Source organism: Agelaius tricolor, unplaced genomic scaffold (assembly GCF_023055355.1).
Source record: "Agelaius tricolor isolate 1412-34295 unplaced genomic scaffold, bAgeTri1.0.p SCAF_3, whole genome shotgun sequence".
NCBI classification, from domain to species: Eukaryota; Metazoa; Chordata; class Aves; order Passeriformes; family Icteridae; genus Agelaius; species Agelaius tricolor.
The window spans coordinates 59,906,748-59,924,512 of record NW_027269263.1 but is presented as its reverse complement, the minus strand read 5'-3'; the positions used below and the strand labels follow the sequence as shown (position 1 = coordinate 59,924,512).

At 35.5% G+C, this 17,765-nt stretch overlaps 1 protein-coding gene across 3 annotated transcripts in view; it reads left to right on the top strand.

Moving 5' to 3' along the window:
- Positions 1–17,765, top strand: part of CACNA2D1 (calcium voltage-gated channel auxiliary subunit alpha2delta 1) — a 367,656-nt gene that overhangs the window by 330,365 nt on the left and 19,526 nt on the right. The window contains exons 21-34 of one of the 3 annotated variants that reach the window (XM_071424020.1): positions 3,155–3,216; positions 4,881–4,957; positions 6,177–6,191; positions 6,899–6,959; positions 8,596–8,693; positions 10,616–10,700; positions 10,912–10,974; positions 11,964–12,067; positions 13,314–13,400; positions 13,750–13,817; positions 15,110–15,148; positions 16,343–16,414; positions 16,868–17,020; positions 17,125–17,177. In XM_071424020.1, coding sequence (XP_071280121.1) covers positions 3,155–3,216; positions 4,881–4,957; positions 6,177–6,191; positions 6,899–6,959; positions 8,596–8,693; positions 10,616–10,700; positions 10,912–10,974; positions 11,964–12,067; positions 13,314–13,400; positions 13,750–13,817; positions 15,110–15,148; positions 16,343–16,414; positions 16,868–17,020; positions 17,125–17,177 — 1,037 coding nt within the window. Of the gene's footprint in view, positions 1–3,154; positions 3,217–4,880; positions 4,958–6,032; positions 6,065–6,176; positions 6,192–6,898; positions 6,960–8,595; positions 8,694–10,615; positions 10,701–10,911; positions 10,975–11,963; positions 12,068–13,313; positions 13,401–13,749; positions 13,818–15,109; positions 15,149–16,342; positions 16,415–16,867; positions 17,021–17,124; positions 17,178–17,765 lie in introns of those variants that run through there. The other 2 variants (XM_071424021.1, XM_071424022.1) reach the window with 2 other exon arrangements.

Here is a 17,765-nt window from a genome sequence, read left to right as displayed (position 1 = left end):
TCATGACTGGTGTGCTGAAGGAGCAGCTCTGGCCAGAGTGTGCCCCACAGTTACAGCTCCACAATGGCTTTTTGGAACTCTTTTGCTCTGACCATAAGTCAGTTTGAAGATATTTAATTTGATGACTTAGCAGACACTGCGCAACCCATAGATATAAACTCACCATAACAATAATTAGAAGAATTGCTTGCAGTTTATTCATACTGACTTTCCCCTCTTCCCATATTCTTATAGAGAGCTGTGCCCTTGCAGTGCCCTTGCCTCCTTTACTGTTTTATGCTTATTACAGTAAAATGCTAAAACCAAGCTTTACAATACTGCTTTACAATCTCTGGGTAAATCCTGCCCTGTGAAACATTTGTGTTTTTTCCTGAAGGGTTGCAGTGTTGGACAATGGTGCACAGGTAGGTGTTTTCTGGGGCAGAGAGGCTGTGCCCCAGTGGATGCCAGCTCTGCCCCTCACCTGTGTCAGGAGCCCATGCTGTTTAGGATGTTTAGGATGGCACCAGTCTGTTCCCTTAAGGGAAACTGGGTGGTTCCTGAGCCACTGTCAGAGTCCAAAGCCCTGCTGGCATCTGAGCTGAGGATAAACTGCTACTGAAGGAAGAGACTCCATGCTGGGACGTTTTCAGACTTATGCTGTTTTGTTTCAGGAGTGCCTTTCCAGATCTGTGGGTGAAAAAGGCTCTGTGTAGGTGGTTGGAAGAGGAAGGGTTAGAAGGTCACAAAAAATACAGTAATACAATTGTGGTTGTACAAGAAATTGCATTAATGGCAAACATTTTGAAGAGATTTCGGGCTGTTTGTACAATTCTCAGGCTCTGTTCTACAGAAGACCTGAAACAGTTGGTCCTGCAACTCTTTGCCCAAAGAAAGAGGGAGGGAAGTCTTGCAAATGCTGAAGTCAGTTACAGTATCTGGGCAGGAGGGAGGATGTAACATCCCTGGGTGCATGAGAATGTGCCAGTTGCACACAGCCCAGACCACAATCTGTGTTGGAATAAAATGTCCCAAGCCTTTGATCCCAGATGTCTCAATGCCAATGAAATTAATTATCCTCACCTTCCCTTTCACCATGGCCCAAGATTTCTTTCTCTACCCAGACCTCTCTGAGAGAAGAAAGGAGCAGCCAGAGCTGGCTGGCTATGATGACTGCTTCCAGCCATTGCAGCTCCCAGCTCCAGGCTGCTAGAACCAGAAAAAAGCTGCTTTAAACCACGGGCCACGCATGAGCCATGCATCACTTAGCACTTGATAGCTTCATATATTTTCTTATAAAATGGGCTGATGTGGTCGGTTGCTCTGAACTGACAGTTGCAGTCTTCGGGCTTAAAATTTATGTTCTTTTTGTTTTGCTTTTTTGGTTTAAGTTTGCATCGCTCTCCTTTTGTGTTGCAGCTGGCCCCAGCAGTGTCTTGGGAGATGACTTCATACTACAGCATAGAGACTGGACTTGTAGCAAATGTGGGTGGGGTGCTCTGGAGTCTCCCAAGGCCTCCGGGGCTTTCCAAGTAACAGAGAAGATGCCATAGGAACAAAAGCATTGCCACATTTGGCAGCAGGGGTGGGCAGTAGTGAAAACTGAAGGGTCACAAAAGCTGCAATACCATGTGTGAGTTCCTTGGCAGTGATCAAGGGGATGGGATGGGCTCAGAGTGCCCACTGAGGAAGTTGGCAAAGGTAAATGGGAGCTGAGGTGTGAGGATGTGTTACCTGCTGGGTTTGCTTTGGAGGGAGCTCTCAGCCAATTTGCTTTCAAGCACTGTGGCAATGCTGGTGGCAACAGGATTTAATTACAGCCCCGTTCTTCTCTTCCCTCCCCTCCCACCTTGGGCACTGTTTTTTTCCTGTGGGGGTACCCATGACACTGTGCCAGATTTGGAGGGACTGCCAGCATTAGGTTCAGGTGGCTGATTTCAGCCTGAAGTACACATTCAGTGTAAATAGGCTTCAATAGGAATCTCTTCAACCATCTTTTTACCTTAAATGTAAAGTGTATCAGAGTACAAGACACTGTTATATGCATCTTCTTTCTGATTTTCTTTTCTTTTTTTTTTCATTTTCTTTCATCTTTTTTTCATTGTCTTTCAAAAATGACTATTACATTATTTTCCTGTCATGCTTTACTGAAAAGCAGCAGCCAGGTAATGAGAGGGTCTGAATTTATTAATGTCATACAAGTCACCTCCTTTCCAAATGGTCATTTTTCTCAATATCCTTTTGCCATAGGGAAAGAAAGAACCTGGAGGTGTACCTGTGGTACCTTTCACCAATGTTTGCAGTGTTGCAGTGCAACAGCTGTACAGTCTTCACTGCTGGCATACTTACAAAAATTTGATTGCTAAAGTAATAATATGTTGCAGCTGGCATAATCTTACAGCTTTCAAAGTGGAAAACTGAGTAAAACAATGTCAGCCAGGTGGATCCATGATTAAATCTATGGGGAACTGTGGGGCTGTGCCTATCATGCTATTTTTCAGACCACAAGAAAACAAATGGTAAAGATTATCCTAATGTATTAAGTTTTTTAAAAATAAACATTTATTTCAATGTTACATTTTTTCCCGAATTCAGGACCTTCCTAATTAGATTAGAAACACATGCTAAGTTTAGCAGGGGGTGTCTATACAGTCAGAATTACCAGACTGTGCCTGTAGTTATGATTCAAATTTAAATGCATTAAGGCAGTGGTGCTGTGACCTGAAAAGATTGGCTCTGGGTGTTTTTGTTTTTAAAGACCTACCTACAAAGTCTTTTTATAACTGAGGGTTTTTTTTTTTTTAAATCTTTTCATAGTTTAAGTGCAAAATGATCCATAAAAGAGAAAACATTTTCTATCAAATTTGAATCACACAGATAATGGTTTGTATAGGTCTGGCTAATGTGAAAATTACAGGTCAGGTTTCTCTGATTTTATTTAAATTTAAGTTTGCTTATGTTCAATAAAAATTATATGGTTGATTATTTTGCAAAACGTAAGTTTGGAGTATATTTAAGGAAAAGAGTTGCAGCTCAACCCATTATTTTAGCTAAATAATAAATAGAAACACAGAAGATTTGTACTTGATTTTACAGAGTATTTCTCAAAGAAAGGTCACAATTATTGAAGCTCCTTACTTTAATAATTCCATTTTTCACCAATATCTCTTTGTAGAGGTATATTGATAAAGGAAACAGAACATATACATGGACTGCTGTGAATGGCACTGATTACAGGTAACTCATTTCTGCCCACTGATTTCCTTTGTTTATTTAAGTGTCCTTCTGGTTAATTTTGGTTAATATTTTTAGCATTACATCTTTTATACTGGCTAAGGTGACACTGGTGTGTATATTATTTCAAATTCTTTTAAGCACACAACATTGTAACATTAGAAGGAATGTTGAAATATTCCTTAACATTACCCAAAACAAGAAAAGGTTTTCCAAGTCTCAGGAAAGTTAAACTACTCTAGTTCAAAACTAAGTGGTATAAATATTGAGTCAAATTTTGACCAAAATGCTATTTTTGCTATGGTGAATTACAGTAATCCTCAGACAAGCTGGATTCCAATTTCTGTTGTCTTCTGCCCAGGTGTACAGTCACTGAGAATGGAAACATTAATTTGGGTGTAAAACCAAACAAATCCATTTTAACAACAGAACATAAACCTAGGATCTTCTATTCACTATCCCATTTTTCTGTTGAACTGCCTCTATACTCTGTAAGAAAAGGAAGATTTTATCAGACTGCCATCTAGCAATCACTAGAGAAATACATTAAATTTACATGACTTCTTAATTCTGCCTGAGCTTCCTGGCATGAGATATAGCAATAAATCCTCAGAGTATCCTTGCAGAAAACTTATTAAACATAAAATTATAGATTTTAATTAGCAAATTCTGCTAGCATTAACTGTTAATGACAGGTACACTGCCACTGATTTCCCTAGAGGAGAATTGGTAGAAGGCTCTCACTAAATATTCAGCAATCTCACTTATATTCTGTATAAATTGCAAATGTGTCACTAAAGGTCAGCTCATTTATGGGTCAACTGTGCAAGATTTTTAATGGTAATTTCTGCAGCTCTTCATTAGGAACTGTTGCAGTTCTGCATGGATGTAATCCAAGTGTAAAAATCAAGGATATTACTTGGGAGTTGATGATACTTACTTATTTAATGATTACTCATATCTCCTGTCCTTTACATGCATTTTTAGAACTGAACTCTTCTACACATGTGTAGAATATAGCTGCAAAAATAATTCCTACATTTTTAACAAAAATAAGTTTAATATAAAAGAAAACTTTGCAAATGCTCGGAAAATCTTAAAATATTATTGTACAACTATGTTCAATAATTATTGGTGGTGACTACATGATTAAAGAAAATATTTTTTTGGATCCTGAATGCAATGGATGTTAATGCAAGAATTGCCAGATGCATTTCCTGGAGAATATTGTTGGTTGTTTTATTAGTGAGAGTCTCTGGTTATATGATGTGTGCAAATCAGTACAGTCCTAGGTGATATTTTTGCATTCAGTGATTACCATGACATGTTATATTGGGAATGTTAAGTGTGTCAGAGGAAGATCCAAAAATCTTTTTTTTTTTTTTGCAGTTATTTGGAAATTCCTTGTTTATCTGCTAAAAAGTGCAGATACATTTGTGTTTAAAAATGTAAATAAGAATGAAAATAAACTCAGGGACGATCAGGACTGGCATAAATGTACTTGTGTCTATTCCTGAGTGTGAAGCTGGTATTTCACAGTGTGTGTGTCTCATCTCATGACAGTCCAAATTACAAAATTGTTAATTACTTTCAAAACACAAAGAAGCTGAAACTAGAAAACTGCTGCAAATAACATAATTGCTTTACTTGTCTCATTTCTGTTGCAGTTTGGCACTGGTGTTACCATCATACAGCTTTTATTATATTAAAGCCAAAATAGATGAACCTATAATTCTAGCCAGATGTAAGTACTGTAAAGATTCCCTGGTTTTGTCTGGTATTGCCAAGTCTCAGATTCACTTAAAAAGCAGTGTTTGAAATTTATAAATTTTGTGGAATTCGGTGATGTTGCCATGATGTACCCAAAATCTTCAGCAATGATTCTAACCTGTTGTAACCTCTGAGGTGCAAGAAATATTCTATAAAAATAGAATATGTGCAGAACATGTCAGTTCCACTGACAACCCCTACCCCTTGCTCTGTGCCTATAGAATCATTGCTTTGTGTATCCTCTATTGCTGTCATTTTAAGGGTCTGGATAAAAAAAGGGTCTGGATAATTTTTTTTAATTTTATTATTTTATTAGCAAAATATAGTGATATAGACTGTAAGAGTATACCCTTTTTTTTTGTATTTTAGTTACAGGATAATATTTATCAAATTATCTCTGCTAGAATGATGTGAAATCCCTGTTTGGTTTGGGTTGCAGTTAGGTTTTATTTATTTTACAATTAGTTTTAGTGGATGTTTGCATTGTAGTTTTATATTAGACTGATTTCAAACCATTTACAGATTCTGAAGTGATAGCTGAAAATTATACTTGTCAGTATTCAAAGGGTTTTTTGGGGTTTTTTTTTGTTAGGAGTAGCTTAACTGTAGTCTAGGTATACACAAAATAGAACCAATCACAGCCTTTTAACTTTTTCCAGGTGTTATGATAAATTTATAAAAAGTATGTAGTTAAATAGAAAGTTTGAAAAACACAAAAAAAACTCAGAGAGGCATAGATATTGTCAGTTTGGACAAAACTTGGTTAGCACTACGTCACTCTCTTCTACCACAGCTACCACATATGAAGAAGAATAGAGCAACTTTTAATATTCAGTGATTTATTTTGTAACTTTTTCCAATATGGAGTACTTTAAATTTTTAAGCAGAGAGTGTGATTCTCTTGATGAATTAGATCATCTGCTTTTGCACTTGTATCAATAAAACCTGCAAAACAGACCCTTGAAATAGCCACAGTGTATAGAAGGTACTGAGAAATAACTAAGAACCTATTCTTCAGTCTTCAGAGATGTTTGTCTTTTTTTTTCCAGACTACAGCTGTATGTAAATTGAACCTTTGAATCTATGTGCAATATTTTTATTCAAGGGGCTGTTTGAATAAAATATTGGTTTGTGACCCCTTGTGCTTTACCCTGTTTTTTTCTGTTTCCCTGCTTTCTCTTTCTGATGGATAGTGACATCCAAAAAGGGCAAGTATATTCTTGTTGCTCAATTTCCTTCTGTTTACTGCAGTTGACATTTTTCACTTATATTTCTATTCCTACTGGATATTCTCCTCTGTATTCCTCGTCTCAGGATTCTCTTCATGATCATTGGGTACCATAGCAATAGAAAGGGCAAAACAAAAGTGAAGTATTTTTCTGTTTTCATGCACATTTTAATATGTTGCTGATCTCTAATTCTTCTTTGTCTGGTCCCATCAGTGTTCAGTGATAGCATCTATTAAAGCCATTTTTTTTAGTAGGATTTACAGTGATGCTACTACAATTGAGATTTTTACACTTCATTGCAGAAAATATTAGCAGTATTTTTCTTCATGTTCTAAAAATTCAGCATCATTTATTTGTATCAGAGTTTACTTCTAGTGAAAACATTTCAATTTTTTGATATTTGTTTGATATTTGAAAATATCTCATGATGCTATGCTAATTAAATGTCTTAAATAAACTGTTAGATATTACCTTACTGTTTCCAGTTGTACATTGCATATAATAATCAAGTAATTTCTCTATACTGTGAAATACTGAGAAGCCTAAAATTCATTAGGGAGAAAGTGTCTAAAACATTTATTTCAAAATTCATGGATGCATGCAAAAGTTAGCCAAATAGTTTGATAAGAGAAACAATGGCAAAAATTCCAGTTTACTTACTTGGTGTTTACTTTTCATCTCTTTAGTTACAGAAACCCTGAAGCTTGATCATTTTGATGAATCTGGCTATACCTTTTTAGCACCCAGGTTGGTGGATTTCCCAGTAATGTGTTATTTCTGCATCTGATCTGATTATTGGCACATGGAGAATACTGATTTGACCAATAAAGCTTCATTTGGTAAAAAATTATCAATCTTTTTTCATGCTGGAATGTAAATAGCATCTTCAGGCTCTGATTTCTGCTACTAGTCAGAGAACTGCAAAAACTGATATTGATATTTTAATGGAAAACTTTTTCACATTTCTTGTGGTTCTGACTTCTAAGATTTTACAACTATTTTTAAAATAGGTTTCATAATGCTGACCACTTCAAGACAAAGGGTTTCAAAGCTCTCTATTATTTAAATATTAGTCAATTTTCAATTAATTGAACCAAAAAACTATTAAGTCATTGAAAATTTATTAAATTCATTAGTTTACTGAGGTTTTGGTTTTTTAATGTGAAATTCTGCAGTTCTAATTTCCCTCTTAAAATTATGTTTGCAAGGAAAACCTGATATGATAAAGACTTCCTAAAAATTGAGTTCCTCTAAAAGATAGTTATGATAAAGAAAGGAAATGCTGTACAGTTAAGATAATTGAGAATTGTTGCATTCTTTTTTATCTGATAAATTTCTGTAGACATTTAAATTTCAATTAATAGATCGATTTCAATTAATAGATTCATTTATGTGAAGTCTTCTGTCTTAAAATGTATCCTAAATTAGCTCTTCAATTTAATTTTTCTGAAAGACTGAATTTATTGAGAATTAATTGTACCAATTACAGCTTCCAGCAAGTCCCTACTGTCCTACAGAACAAAATCTATTTGATATGTAGCTCTGCTTAAATGTGAATATTGGTATAGTAAGGTAAATTCTGCCTGTGGTATCTCAGGCTTATGGTAAGGTAAATAAAGGTTAATAAGATATCTTGGTCATATGAAATACTTGAACACACTTCTTTTGTGTGTAAAACTGAATTCATATAAAAGCTCATTTTAAAAAGAGAGCCCCCTGCTTTACTGCTAAACACACTTTACATTTTAATTAAAGTTGTTTAATGCCATTCATCTATAATATTTGCCTCCAAAATGCCAGTGACTTCTGTATTGCTTGCCTGCATTCAGTGAATTGCCCAATGATATTGTTTTATTTCATTATACAAGGGATGGGACACTCAAAACAAAGAGTGTTTATATGTTCATGTGGTTTGTACCCTAATAAAATTGCATTTAAAACTTCTCAGAGGATAGGGCCTTAACCTATAAATGTGGCCTGAGTTGAGCATAGTGTGTCTGTGCTTCACCAGCAATCCAGGTTCTTTCCAGTGCAAGTTAATCCAGAAGCAATTTAAATTCACTGGGCATATTTTTAGTGTACAGACAATGATGTCCCAATATGTCCTACTCTACTCCTCAGTTTTTTTTTCTGGGAATCTATTCCCTATTTCATGCATACAGTTTTCCTACAATCCAAATCTTGACAAAAGCTTAGGCAGGTGTTTGAACACTTTATTTCCTGCAGATGTCTGAATAATTGATATGGTAATCATGGCAGCCAACTGACACAGCAGTACCAGCTACTTCATAATCCTTGTGCAAGCCTGCTTGGACTTTTAAATGTTCTGCTTTAGTAGCACAAGGAAAAAATACGAGAAATCTGATGTTTTGTTGTTTTTCAGAGAATACTGTAACGATGTTAAAAAATCAGAAAACAACACTGAATTTCTATTAAATTTCAATGAATTTATTGACAGAAATACTCCAACCAGTTCATCATGTAAGTACACTTCTCACCTCACTGATATATTTCCTCAGGAAAATACCTACCCATGGATGAGAGTTCATGCTCAAATGTTGTGGGTTTGTTTTTTTCAGTAGGAATTATCTAGTGCTGGGATTTTCTATCCAAGGTAGAGAGTGTAAAATTAGCTTTCAAGTTCTGGCATTATTTAAGAAAGTTTGTAGGGCATTATGAATCCTGTGTTTTCCATAATTCCTCTCAGCATCTTGCCGAAGCATCAAACAATACTGGTTCATTTAAATACACTCCAAATGTTTTTGAGTTTATATTTTCTTGCTTGAGTGTAGCAGCCAAAGTCTCAAACAGACTCAAAATCTTGTAATGAAATCTTCAACCTGCTTTCTTGTCATTTTATTCCAAAAAAAGCAAAGAAAATAAGTCCAAGACTGAAATACCCAATAACCAGAATAAAAGATAAGGAAGTTATTTTGCTGGTTCACAAATTGGTTAAAGAGATCTCACTTGGGCTTGAATAGCTTAAGACCACAAATCCCTGTAACTGCTGCAGTGGTGAGCACTGGCCTTTGAGAAGGGATTAATTAATATTTTGAGATTGGGCCTTAACCTCTGTTTAGAATAAATGAAGAGTTATTACCATCAGTAAGGTGCTAATGCCTTGTTCTCCAGAAAATACCAGTGTTTGGATTTAGTTTGGTACATACACGTCTGTTTATCATTATTGATAATTTATAAATACTTGGAATAACTTTTTTTTTTTCTTCTTTTCCTGAAGTCTTTTTGAGATGTTGTTGTCAGGGATAACTGATCAATTCAGAAAGAATCTCTGTGCTAGACCATGTAACTGAAGGAATGTCCACTTAGACATGATATCTTCTCACAAAAGGATATTTTTGTGTGCTTGTATGGGTGTTTGCTGTTGTTTTAATAGAATTATCTTAGTCATTGATACATTGCTGACTGACTGAAATTTTATTTGAATACCTTGACTCAGTCTTGGAAATGAAAACATTCACCTCCAGAAATTAAAACAATTAATGAGAATTTAATAAAATTTAATAAGAAATGAAAATCCTTGTGTAATATTTAAGCAAATATTGAGGACTCATTTAGTGATTTTATAGTATACAGTCATGCTTAGTAAGTAATTTTATCCACCTATTGCTGTATTTCAGTTTGGAATATGCAACAATTTTTTTCCTTCTGTTTTTTTTCCTAATAATTAGGTTACTTTAAAAATAGTCTCCTTAATAAATAAAAAGTGTTAACAGAGTTAAAGGACTGAGTGGCTATAGAAATTATCTCAGCTAAAAATGCTTTTCAAAAGAAATAACAATAAAATTCCCACCTTGAAATAATCTTCAGTAACTCTGCTAAAGTGTACTGAAAAAGATGGTTGAGAAGCACTGACTTCAAACCATCCTTTAAAAGAAATTTAAGCATGGCATCTCTGTATAAGCTACTGATTCAAAATGAGTTTATTTCCCTGTATCCATTTTCAGATCACAAATGTATTTTATTTGAGAGCCTGGGAATTGATTGATCTAAATATATTTAAAATGTAGTTGAATGTCATTAGGAATTGTTTTTTCCTTGCATCAACTGAGACAAAAAGTGTTTTAATGAACACATGCTTTTAAAATAGGTTAATTTGCAGTTTTAGGGGCTTTACAAAGCTGTGGCCCTTATCACCTTCCTTATTCCTGAGACACAAAGACACATTTTTAGGATACAAAGAAAATGTTTAACTGAACTCAACAGTGTGAGAGCATCTATCTAACTCTACCTGACATCATTTGAAGTTAGGCACAATGTCAAATATTAACAGCCACAATTTTTGTGGCTGGAGAATCTTGATAACTCAGAATTTTGATTTAGGCTTTTATTGAAACTCCATCTCATATGGTTTCAGATGACTTACATTTTAACTCTTTTGATAGGTAATACTGACATGGTCATTAGAGTTTTGCTGGATGCAGGATTTACAAATGAACTTGCCCAAAATTATTGGAGTAAACTGTCGCTGTAAGTATTCTTTTTATTGACTATGGGTTTTTAATGCATTTCAGAGTTTGGAAACAAAATCTTATACATCTGTGTGAATATACAGATATGCAGGTAGTGTTACAGAGAACAGGTATTTATTCACAGTTATGCACTTTAATGGCAACCCTTGACATAGAAATTTGTGAGAATTCCAGTCAGTTTTCATTTTAAATCTTATTTTTATTTACAGCGATGGAGTTGTTGCACAATTTGTTGTTACAGATGGTGGAATTACTAGAGTGTTCCCTAAAAGGTAAGAATTATTACAAAGTAGTATCATATGGTATTTTGAAGCCTGAAAGGCTGGACTGTTAAAGAGTGGCTTTATTGAATGAAAAGCTACAGCCTCTTAGGGTCTAATTTGTACTCATAGCTATGAAATTAATGGAATGCCTTGTTTTTCTTTTATTTTACCTGTGTCACTGCTTGAATCTAATCTGTCCCATTATTTTCATGACAGGCCCTTGTAATCCAAGCTTCCAATCAGTGTAGAGTAGCAGTAACAGCAATGCCTTTGTAGTAGCAGTGGGGCCATGCTAATCCCTAATTACCCCCAAGCACTCAGTTGTTTAGCAGGCTGCAAATACTGGAAAGTAGTGGGTGATAGTTTTTTTTTTTTTTGGACTAAGATCATACCTAAAGGTCCAGGGACTTCAAGAGAGAAAAAATGTATCATTAACAGAGGACAAAAAGGGAATGTGAAATTGCATATGCAATAAACTAGACACACTCCCACGAGTGACTGGGAATAGTGAGGGCACCAGTACAGATCTACTGGGAAATGGCAAATGTATCTATTTTCTCAGGTTATTCTGTGTTTCCCCAAAATGTGAAAATGGCAATGAGTTTTACTTCCCAAGTGAGTTTGTTTGCTATTTTGGGATTATTCATTATATTAAATCTTTTAGGATTAAGCTCAAAGTAGGTATGTGCTGTAAAGGTTCCTTTAGATTTTGTTGTAAGTAGTGTTGCAGTTGTATTTGTCACAACAAATCTAAAAGTGATGAGACTAAATTATTGGTTTTCCAAGAATATTAATTCCTTTTTTCTCCAAAGTTTGTTTGTTTGGGGTTTTCCTAATGATTACACCTGTCTTTTAACCAGTGAAAACTGACAGATCCTGAGGACTATAAGAATGAATCTCATGTTTTCCAACTGTGAAATATTGAAGAAAACAACCCACAGCACAGATTTAATGAGACTCTAAACTGTGGTTTTTTGATCTGTATTTTTTTAATTTAGGGCAGGAGAAGACTGGTTGGAAAATGCTGAAACTTATGAAGTCAGCTTCTATAAGAGGAGTTTAGATAATGACAACTATATTTTCACAGCTCCCTACTACAACAGTAAGTCATCACGGTTTAGAAATGTCAGAGTTAGCTAGTTCAATATAAGTGGAAGTTCCCCATACCAGATGAGGTCACTGACAAAAGATTCAAGCATGACACTTCATAAGGAAGGAAGTCTTGGGATAATATCCATTATGAAGGAAAAGCTAGGAGGCACTAAACAAGGTCATCATAATTTGGCAAGTACTCTGGTGGCCCTGTGTGCTCAGAATTAACCTAAGTGAAAACATACAGAGTACTGATGTTCATTCAGTGTATTGAAACACTGCTTCACAGAGATACTTTGGCAGAATTATTTTAACAGAAAGTGAAATAAAATTGCACTCATAGACAGTAACATTACCTAAAGTCTTAACAGAGCTGAGTTCTGTATCTCAGCACCCCCAGCACTGACCTGGGGGACCAGGCATAAAGGGCCAGAGCCCATAACTCCATCCACTGCACTGCTGCTTAGTTTAAACTTTGCTTTTGAATTCTATTTAGAATTGCACTTATTCACCAAAACCAATTGGTCTGAGATATTGTGACTTTTAAAACTGATATAAGCACAATAGCAAGTGTTCCTTATTGATGTGAGCAACATTAACCTTCTCAAGTTTGACAAAAAATAGATGCTACCACAAATCACTTACTCCTCTCTTAAACATATGGGATCCTTCATTACTTTTATTTCATAATTATTTATTGCATTTTTTTCTCAGTAAAATGTAAAGATGTTAATTAATAAAATTCCCTGAAGCCTTTGCTGCTACTCAAACAGCTCCAGGGAATCTACTTTTAACTTGCTTTTTCAAATTGAGCAGTGTTGAAAACAGTTTCAAGACAGTCAGAGCAGAAATTGTACATTAGTGAGTGGAGTCAGTATGCTCTGCATTGAAAAATACACAGACAACATCAGGATAAAATCTTTGGTTCTGATCCTGGTTTTAACAGAGCTGCTCATGTGTGTACAAGTACTCATGGTTCTCTTTGCAGAAGAAAAGGCTGTAGTAAGTTTATGAAGCAGTAAAAAAGAACACGAAGAAAAAAAGTAAACACAAATATTTCTTAGTCATGCCAGTGTTAGTGATCTAAGCTATCACAGGTGATAAATGCACCTGGGTCAGTGCTTTTGGAAAAGGATTTTTTAAAATCAGTCTGGTATTTGAATAATAATAGATTTAAGTTTCAGAGGAAAAGGCTTTCATGTCACCCTAACTTCTTTTTCTGTTTGTTCTTTTTTTCTCCTCTTCTGTACTGTCAGAAAGTGGTGCCAATAGCTATGAATCAGGTATTATGGTAAGCAAGGCTGTGGAAATACAAGTTGATGGGAAACTTCTGAAGCCAGCAGGTAAGATAAAGTGGTACTGAAACTTGAATTACTTTATTTATTTGGTTGTTGCTCAACAGCAAATTGGAAATTTAATTGAGATTTCAAAGCAACTTCACTCTATAATAACATTATTTTCTCTGAGACAGTTTTACTCTTTCTAGTGGAAATCTGTTTGCATTTGAGTAAGAGTGTTTAATTTATTAGTCTCATGAACAATGTTGGTGATCAAGCAACAGAAATCGTAATTTATCCTTCTCCAGTTCAGTGATTTAGATGTCTTTATAATTTCCCCCCCTTTTTTAGGATTATACAGTTACCTTTTTTTCCTTCATTTTACTAAAAAAAACTTTCATGTATTTCTTCTTAGTTGTTGGAATAAAAATTGATGCAACCAGCTGGATGGGAAATTTCACAAAAACCACAATCAAGAGCCTGGTAAGCAATTGACCAAGTCTTTTTTGAACTTTATTTGCATTTCTCAAAGCTTCAGATGCAAATAGGTTTACTGTCTCTGTGACAGAGTCACACTGATGCATAGTTGCCAAGTAGTTGTGGTATTTAAATCATCCAAATGCACAAAATAAATCTATGTTGAAATAGGCCATATTTTGTACGTGTCTTGCTTTGATAATTATAAGACATGGATAGGGACAAAGAAAAAATTACATATTCTAGCTAGTAGTAAGACTATGCAGTAGCAGTGAATAAAATTTGCAAAACAATTGGTGAATCTTTTCTTATTTAATATCCAGGATGGGTAAGCAGTGAACAGTAAGGATTTATATTGCATCCAACATCACAGCATTTTAGCAGAACTCAATGAAATATGTGCTTAACCATTTCATTCCATGCATCTATATAGTACATCTGAGGTGTAAATGGGAAGGAGGAAAGGTTAAATGAAAAGAAAATATGGAATTTATAGTGAACTGTGGAAGGAAAGGCACAAAATGAAGAAACTTAAAGAACTTATGCTTCTTACTGGGTGAAGCAATGTTGCTTGTATGCTCAGGGAATCAAAAAGAGAGTTTGGCTGGTTGGGTATTGGAGCTGTAGTTCAATGGGGAGGCAAATGCATTGCCTGAGAGTCAGAACAGTTGGGAACAAAAATACAAAAGTGAAAGATGGAAAGTATGAAAGATGGATGAATATTTCAGAAAGAACGCTGATGACTGCAGCATCACCTGGGCGTTGTTTTGCTGAGGACATAATGCAAGGACACAGTTGTGTGTGTATGTGTACACATACTGCAAGAGCATGAAAAAACATGTTAGGAATCAGAGCCATAAAAGCCAGCTGGGTTGATGGGCTTCCTTTACCACACAGGATTCCCATGCTTTGAAGCTTTTCATGGTCAAAAAAGATATTTTTGAGGGCTTTCCTTCCAAACTCCAAACACATGGGAACGCTCCTATTCTTTCTGGTTTTCTTTATGCTCACATCACTGATATCCTGACAAGTACTACAAACTATTTATGTATGTTGAGCACACTGTTAAAGGGTATCAGAGTCTTTGAGAAAGGCAGTCAAGATTGTGCTATTGGTAATTACAGAATACAGGTTGTTAAGAGAGATATTTCTGATTAATGAAACGCACTCAAAATTGAAGTTTACATACAGATATTGAAAATAGAATAATTTTTCTTGTCTTGAATGATTAATATAACTTCAAAATACAGTTTATTTTGTAACACTTTTATGAAAATTACCATACTTCTGTTTTTTAGTGCAACAGTGAAATCTGTGGCTGTGAAAGAAATAGCATGGTAAGAAAATGTTCAGTTTATGAATATCTGACAGAGTATTTGAAATTCACTCCTTCTCTCTAGATCTATGTAAGACAGATTCTATCATTATTATTTGAGTGTTAATTTCTCAGAAAACAGGGTTTAGTTGTTTGTGTCTTGAGAAAGATGAAGGTTAGAAGGGGATGGGGAGAAAGAGGGCACAAAATCAGGTGAAATGGTTATGGTGATAAAGTTATGAGAACAAGTGTAAAGAAGAATATGCAGGAAAAACAATAGAGAATGATGTCAAGAAAACTGTGATAAAAATATAAGAGTAATTTGCAAAACAAGAGACAAATCCTGAGGGGGAAAAAAAATTAAAATTCTAAAAAAAAAAAAAAAAGAGTAACTCAGAGAAGGGCAAGTGCAAATTTAGAAGCCCCAAAGTCCATAATGTGCCTTTCCAGTCATTGGTCCCCAGCACATTCAGGATCAGGGGACCCCATAGCTCTGCTGGCACTCAGGAGAGCCCAGATCCAGGGACTGTCACCATATCAGGTTCTGCCATGTGCTTAAAAGCTGTTCTGTGCTCAGGTCTTCTGAGCTCTTTTGAGGAATGTGAAGATCATTAAATGCAAGCATTACAGCAGAAAGGGTACTGTGGGGAGTTATCTTTTTGACCTCACTGCTATCTCTCCAATCTCTGGCTGCAAGGATCTTTTACAAAGTGCAAAGCATATGGATGGAATCAGTGGGTTTCCCATTCCTGCACCTGACACCTGGAATAATCCCACTACAGTCCTTGACAAGTGAAAATAATCACGCCTAGCAAGCTGGGAGCCTGCCCTTAAGATTTTTACCATTGAAATCTGCAAATGGAAAAGTACTTTAACATGGCTGAAGCACATGAGAAGTTGTAGCCCCTTATTATGAACTGAGTTCCAGTTATAATCAGATTTAATAGGGATATAGCACTCTTGGAACTAACAAAGTATTGAGCAAATAAGAATTTGCAAAACAACTTTTATGAAATTAAGCCACAAATAAGCCTTTGATCTGTTCAAACTTTTATTATACTGATAATGCTAATTATTATAACTTAAAATTGGCCCTTGGCTATTGGTTTGTGATTTGAAGATACTCTGATGTCTTGGAAAAAAAAAAAAGTAGCTTCTTACAGAGAGTTCTATTGACAAATCTTTCCTGTAAACATATTTCACTTTCTTATAATAGCATGTGGACTGTGTTATCCTCGATGATGGTGGATTTCTTTTGATGTCCAATCGAGATGAATATACACAACAGGTATGTATATTCTTTAAGACCTGAACATGAAAACCAATAGGAAGAAGTTCAAAGAGAGAGAGAAAAAAAAGTATTTAACTCTCAACTTACTCTAAAGATTTTAAAGATTTCTGAATCACAAAAATATTGCTGGATCAGAAGTTCTAGGGGGGTTACTAGTGTTTTTTACAGTTTTCTTTATAGATGAAGACACCAAACTTGCTACCAAGTTTGATTCTTTGTGCTTTGCCATTGGGCTTGTAGGCTGCCAATGGACTTAAGATGGTGAGGACAAGTAAAATGTTATCCATACACCTTCTTTCTCACATTCTTCTTGCTCTTCCCCAGGCAAGGTCTCATTGATACTACATTTTACAGTTACTCTCTAACTGAGGAATTTAGAACTGTGCACTTTGTTACGAGAAAAATATTTGGAAATGTTTTACCTTATCTCTCTGCATTGCCCCCCATCAGATTGGAAGATTCTTTGGTGAAATTGATCCTGGCCTGATGAGAAACCTGATTAACATGTCCCTGTATGCCTTTAATAAGTCTTATGACTATCAGTCAGTCTGTGATCCTGAAGAAGAACCAAAGCAAGGAGCTGGACTTCGTTCTGCTTATGTGGTCAGTAGTCCCATGCGCAGTGGCTGACATCCATTGAAAGTCTGCCCTTGTTTACATAAATAAAATAACCCCTTTTATTTGCTTTTTTTTTTTTTTTTCCCCAGCCTACAATAACAGATATTTTGCAGCTTGGGTGGTGGGCTTCAGCAGCAGCCTGGTAAGTATGAGTGTGTAGGAAATCTCTGTATCCAAACTCTAATTATTCATTGGGTTGAAACTTTATTTGACTTGGATTTTTTTCCTCCATAAAAGTTCTCTGGACCCTTTGTTTCTGCAGTTTCTCATAATGAAAATTCTTAGCTATGTCTCAAACATGACTGTTTTGTCAACAGTTCAATTAAAAACTGCTCTTGACAGGTTTTGTGATTGTGTGTTCTGACTACAAAATCAGCTTCAGGAAGGAGAGTTTGGATTAATGGTCTCAGTGTGATGGGCAGTTGTGAAGTCTAAATTCTCATGTTTTGAATTATTGACCACTTGGTTCCCTATTTCAGAATATAATCTCTGCCTTTTTCTAGCAAGAAGTCCTAAGAACATCAGTGTTTGCTTTTCAGTGAATCATTTTACAAAAAACATGAATCATAGAATCATTTGTGTTAGAAGGGATATTTAAAGGTCATCCAGTCCACTTCCCCTACAGTGAGCAGGCACATCTTCAACTACAGAAGGTTGCTCAGAGCCCCATCCCTGAGCTGACCTTGAATGTTCCCAGGGATGAGACATCTCCATCTCTATGTGCCACCTG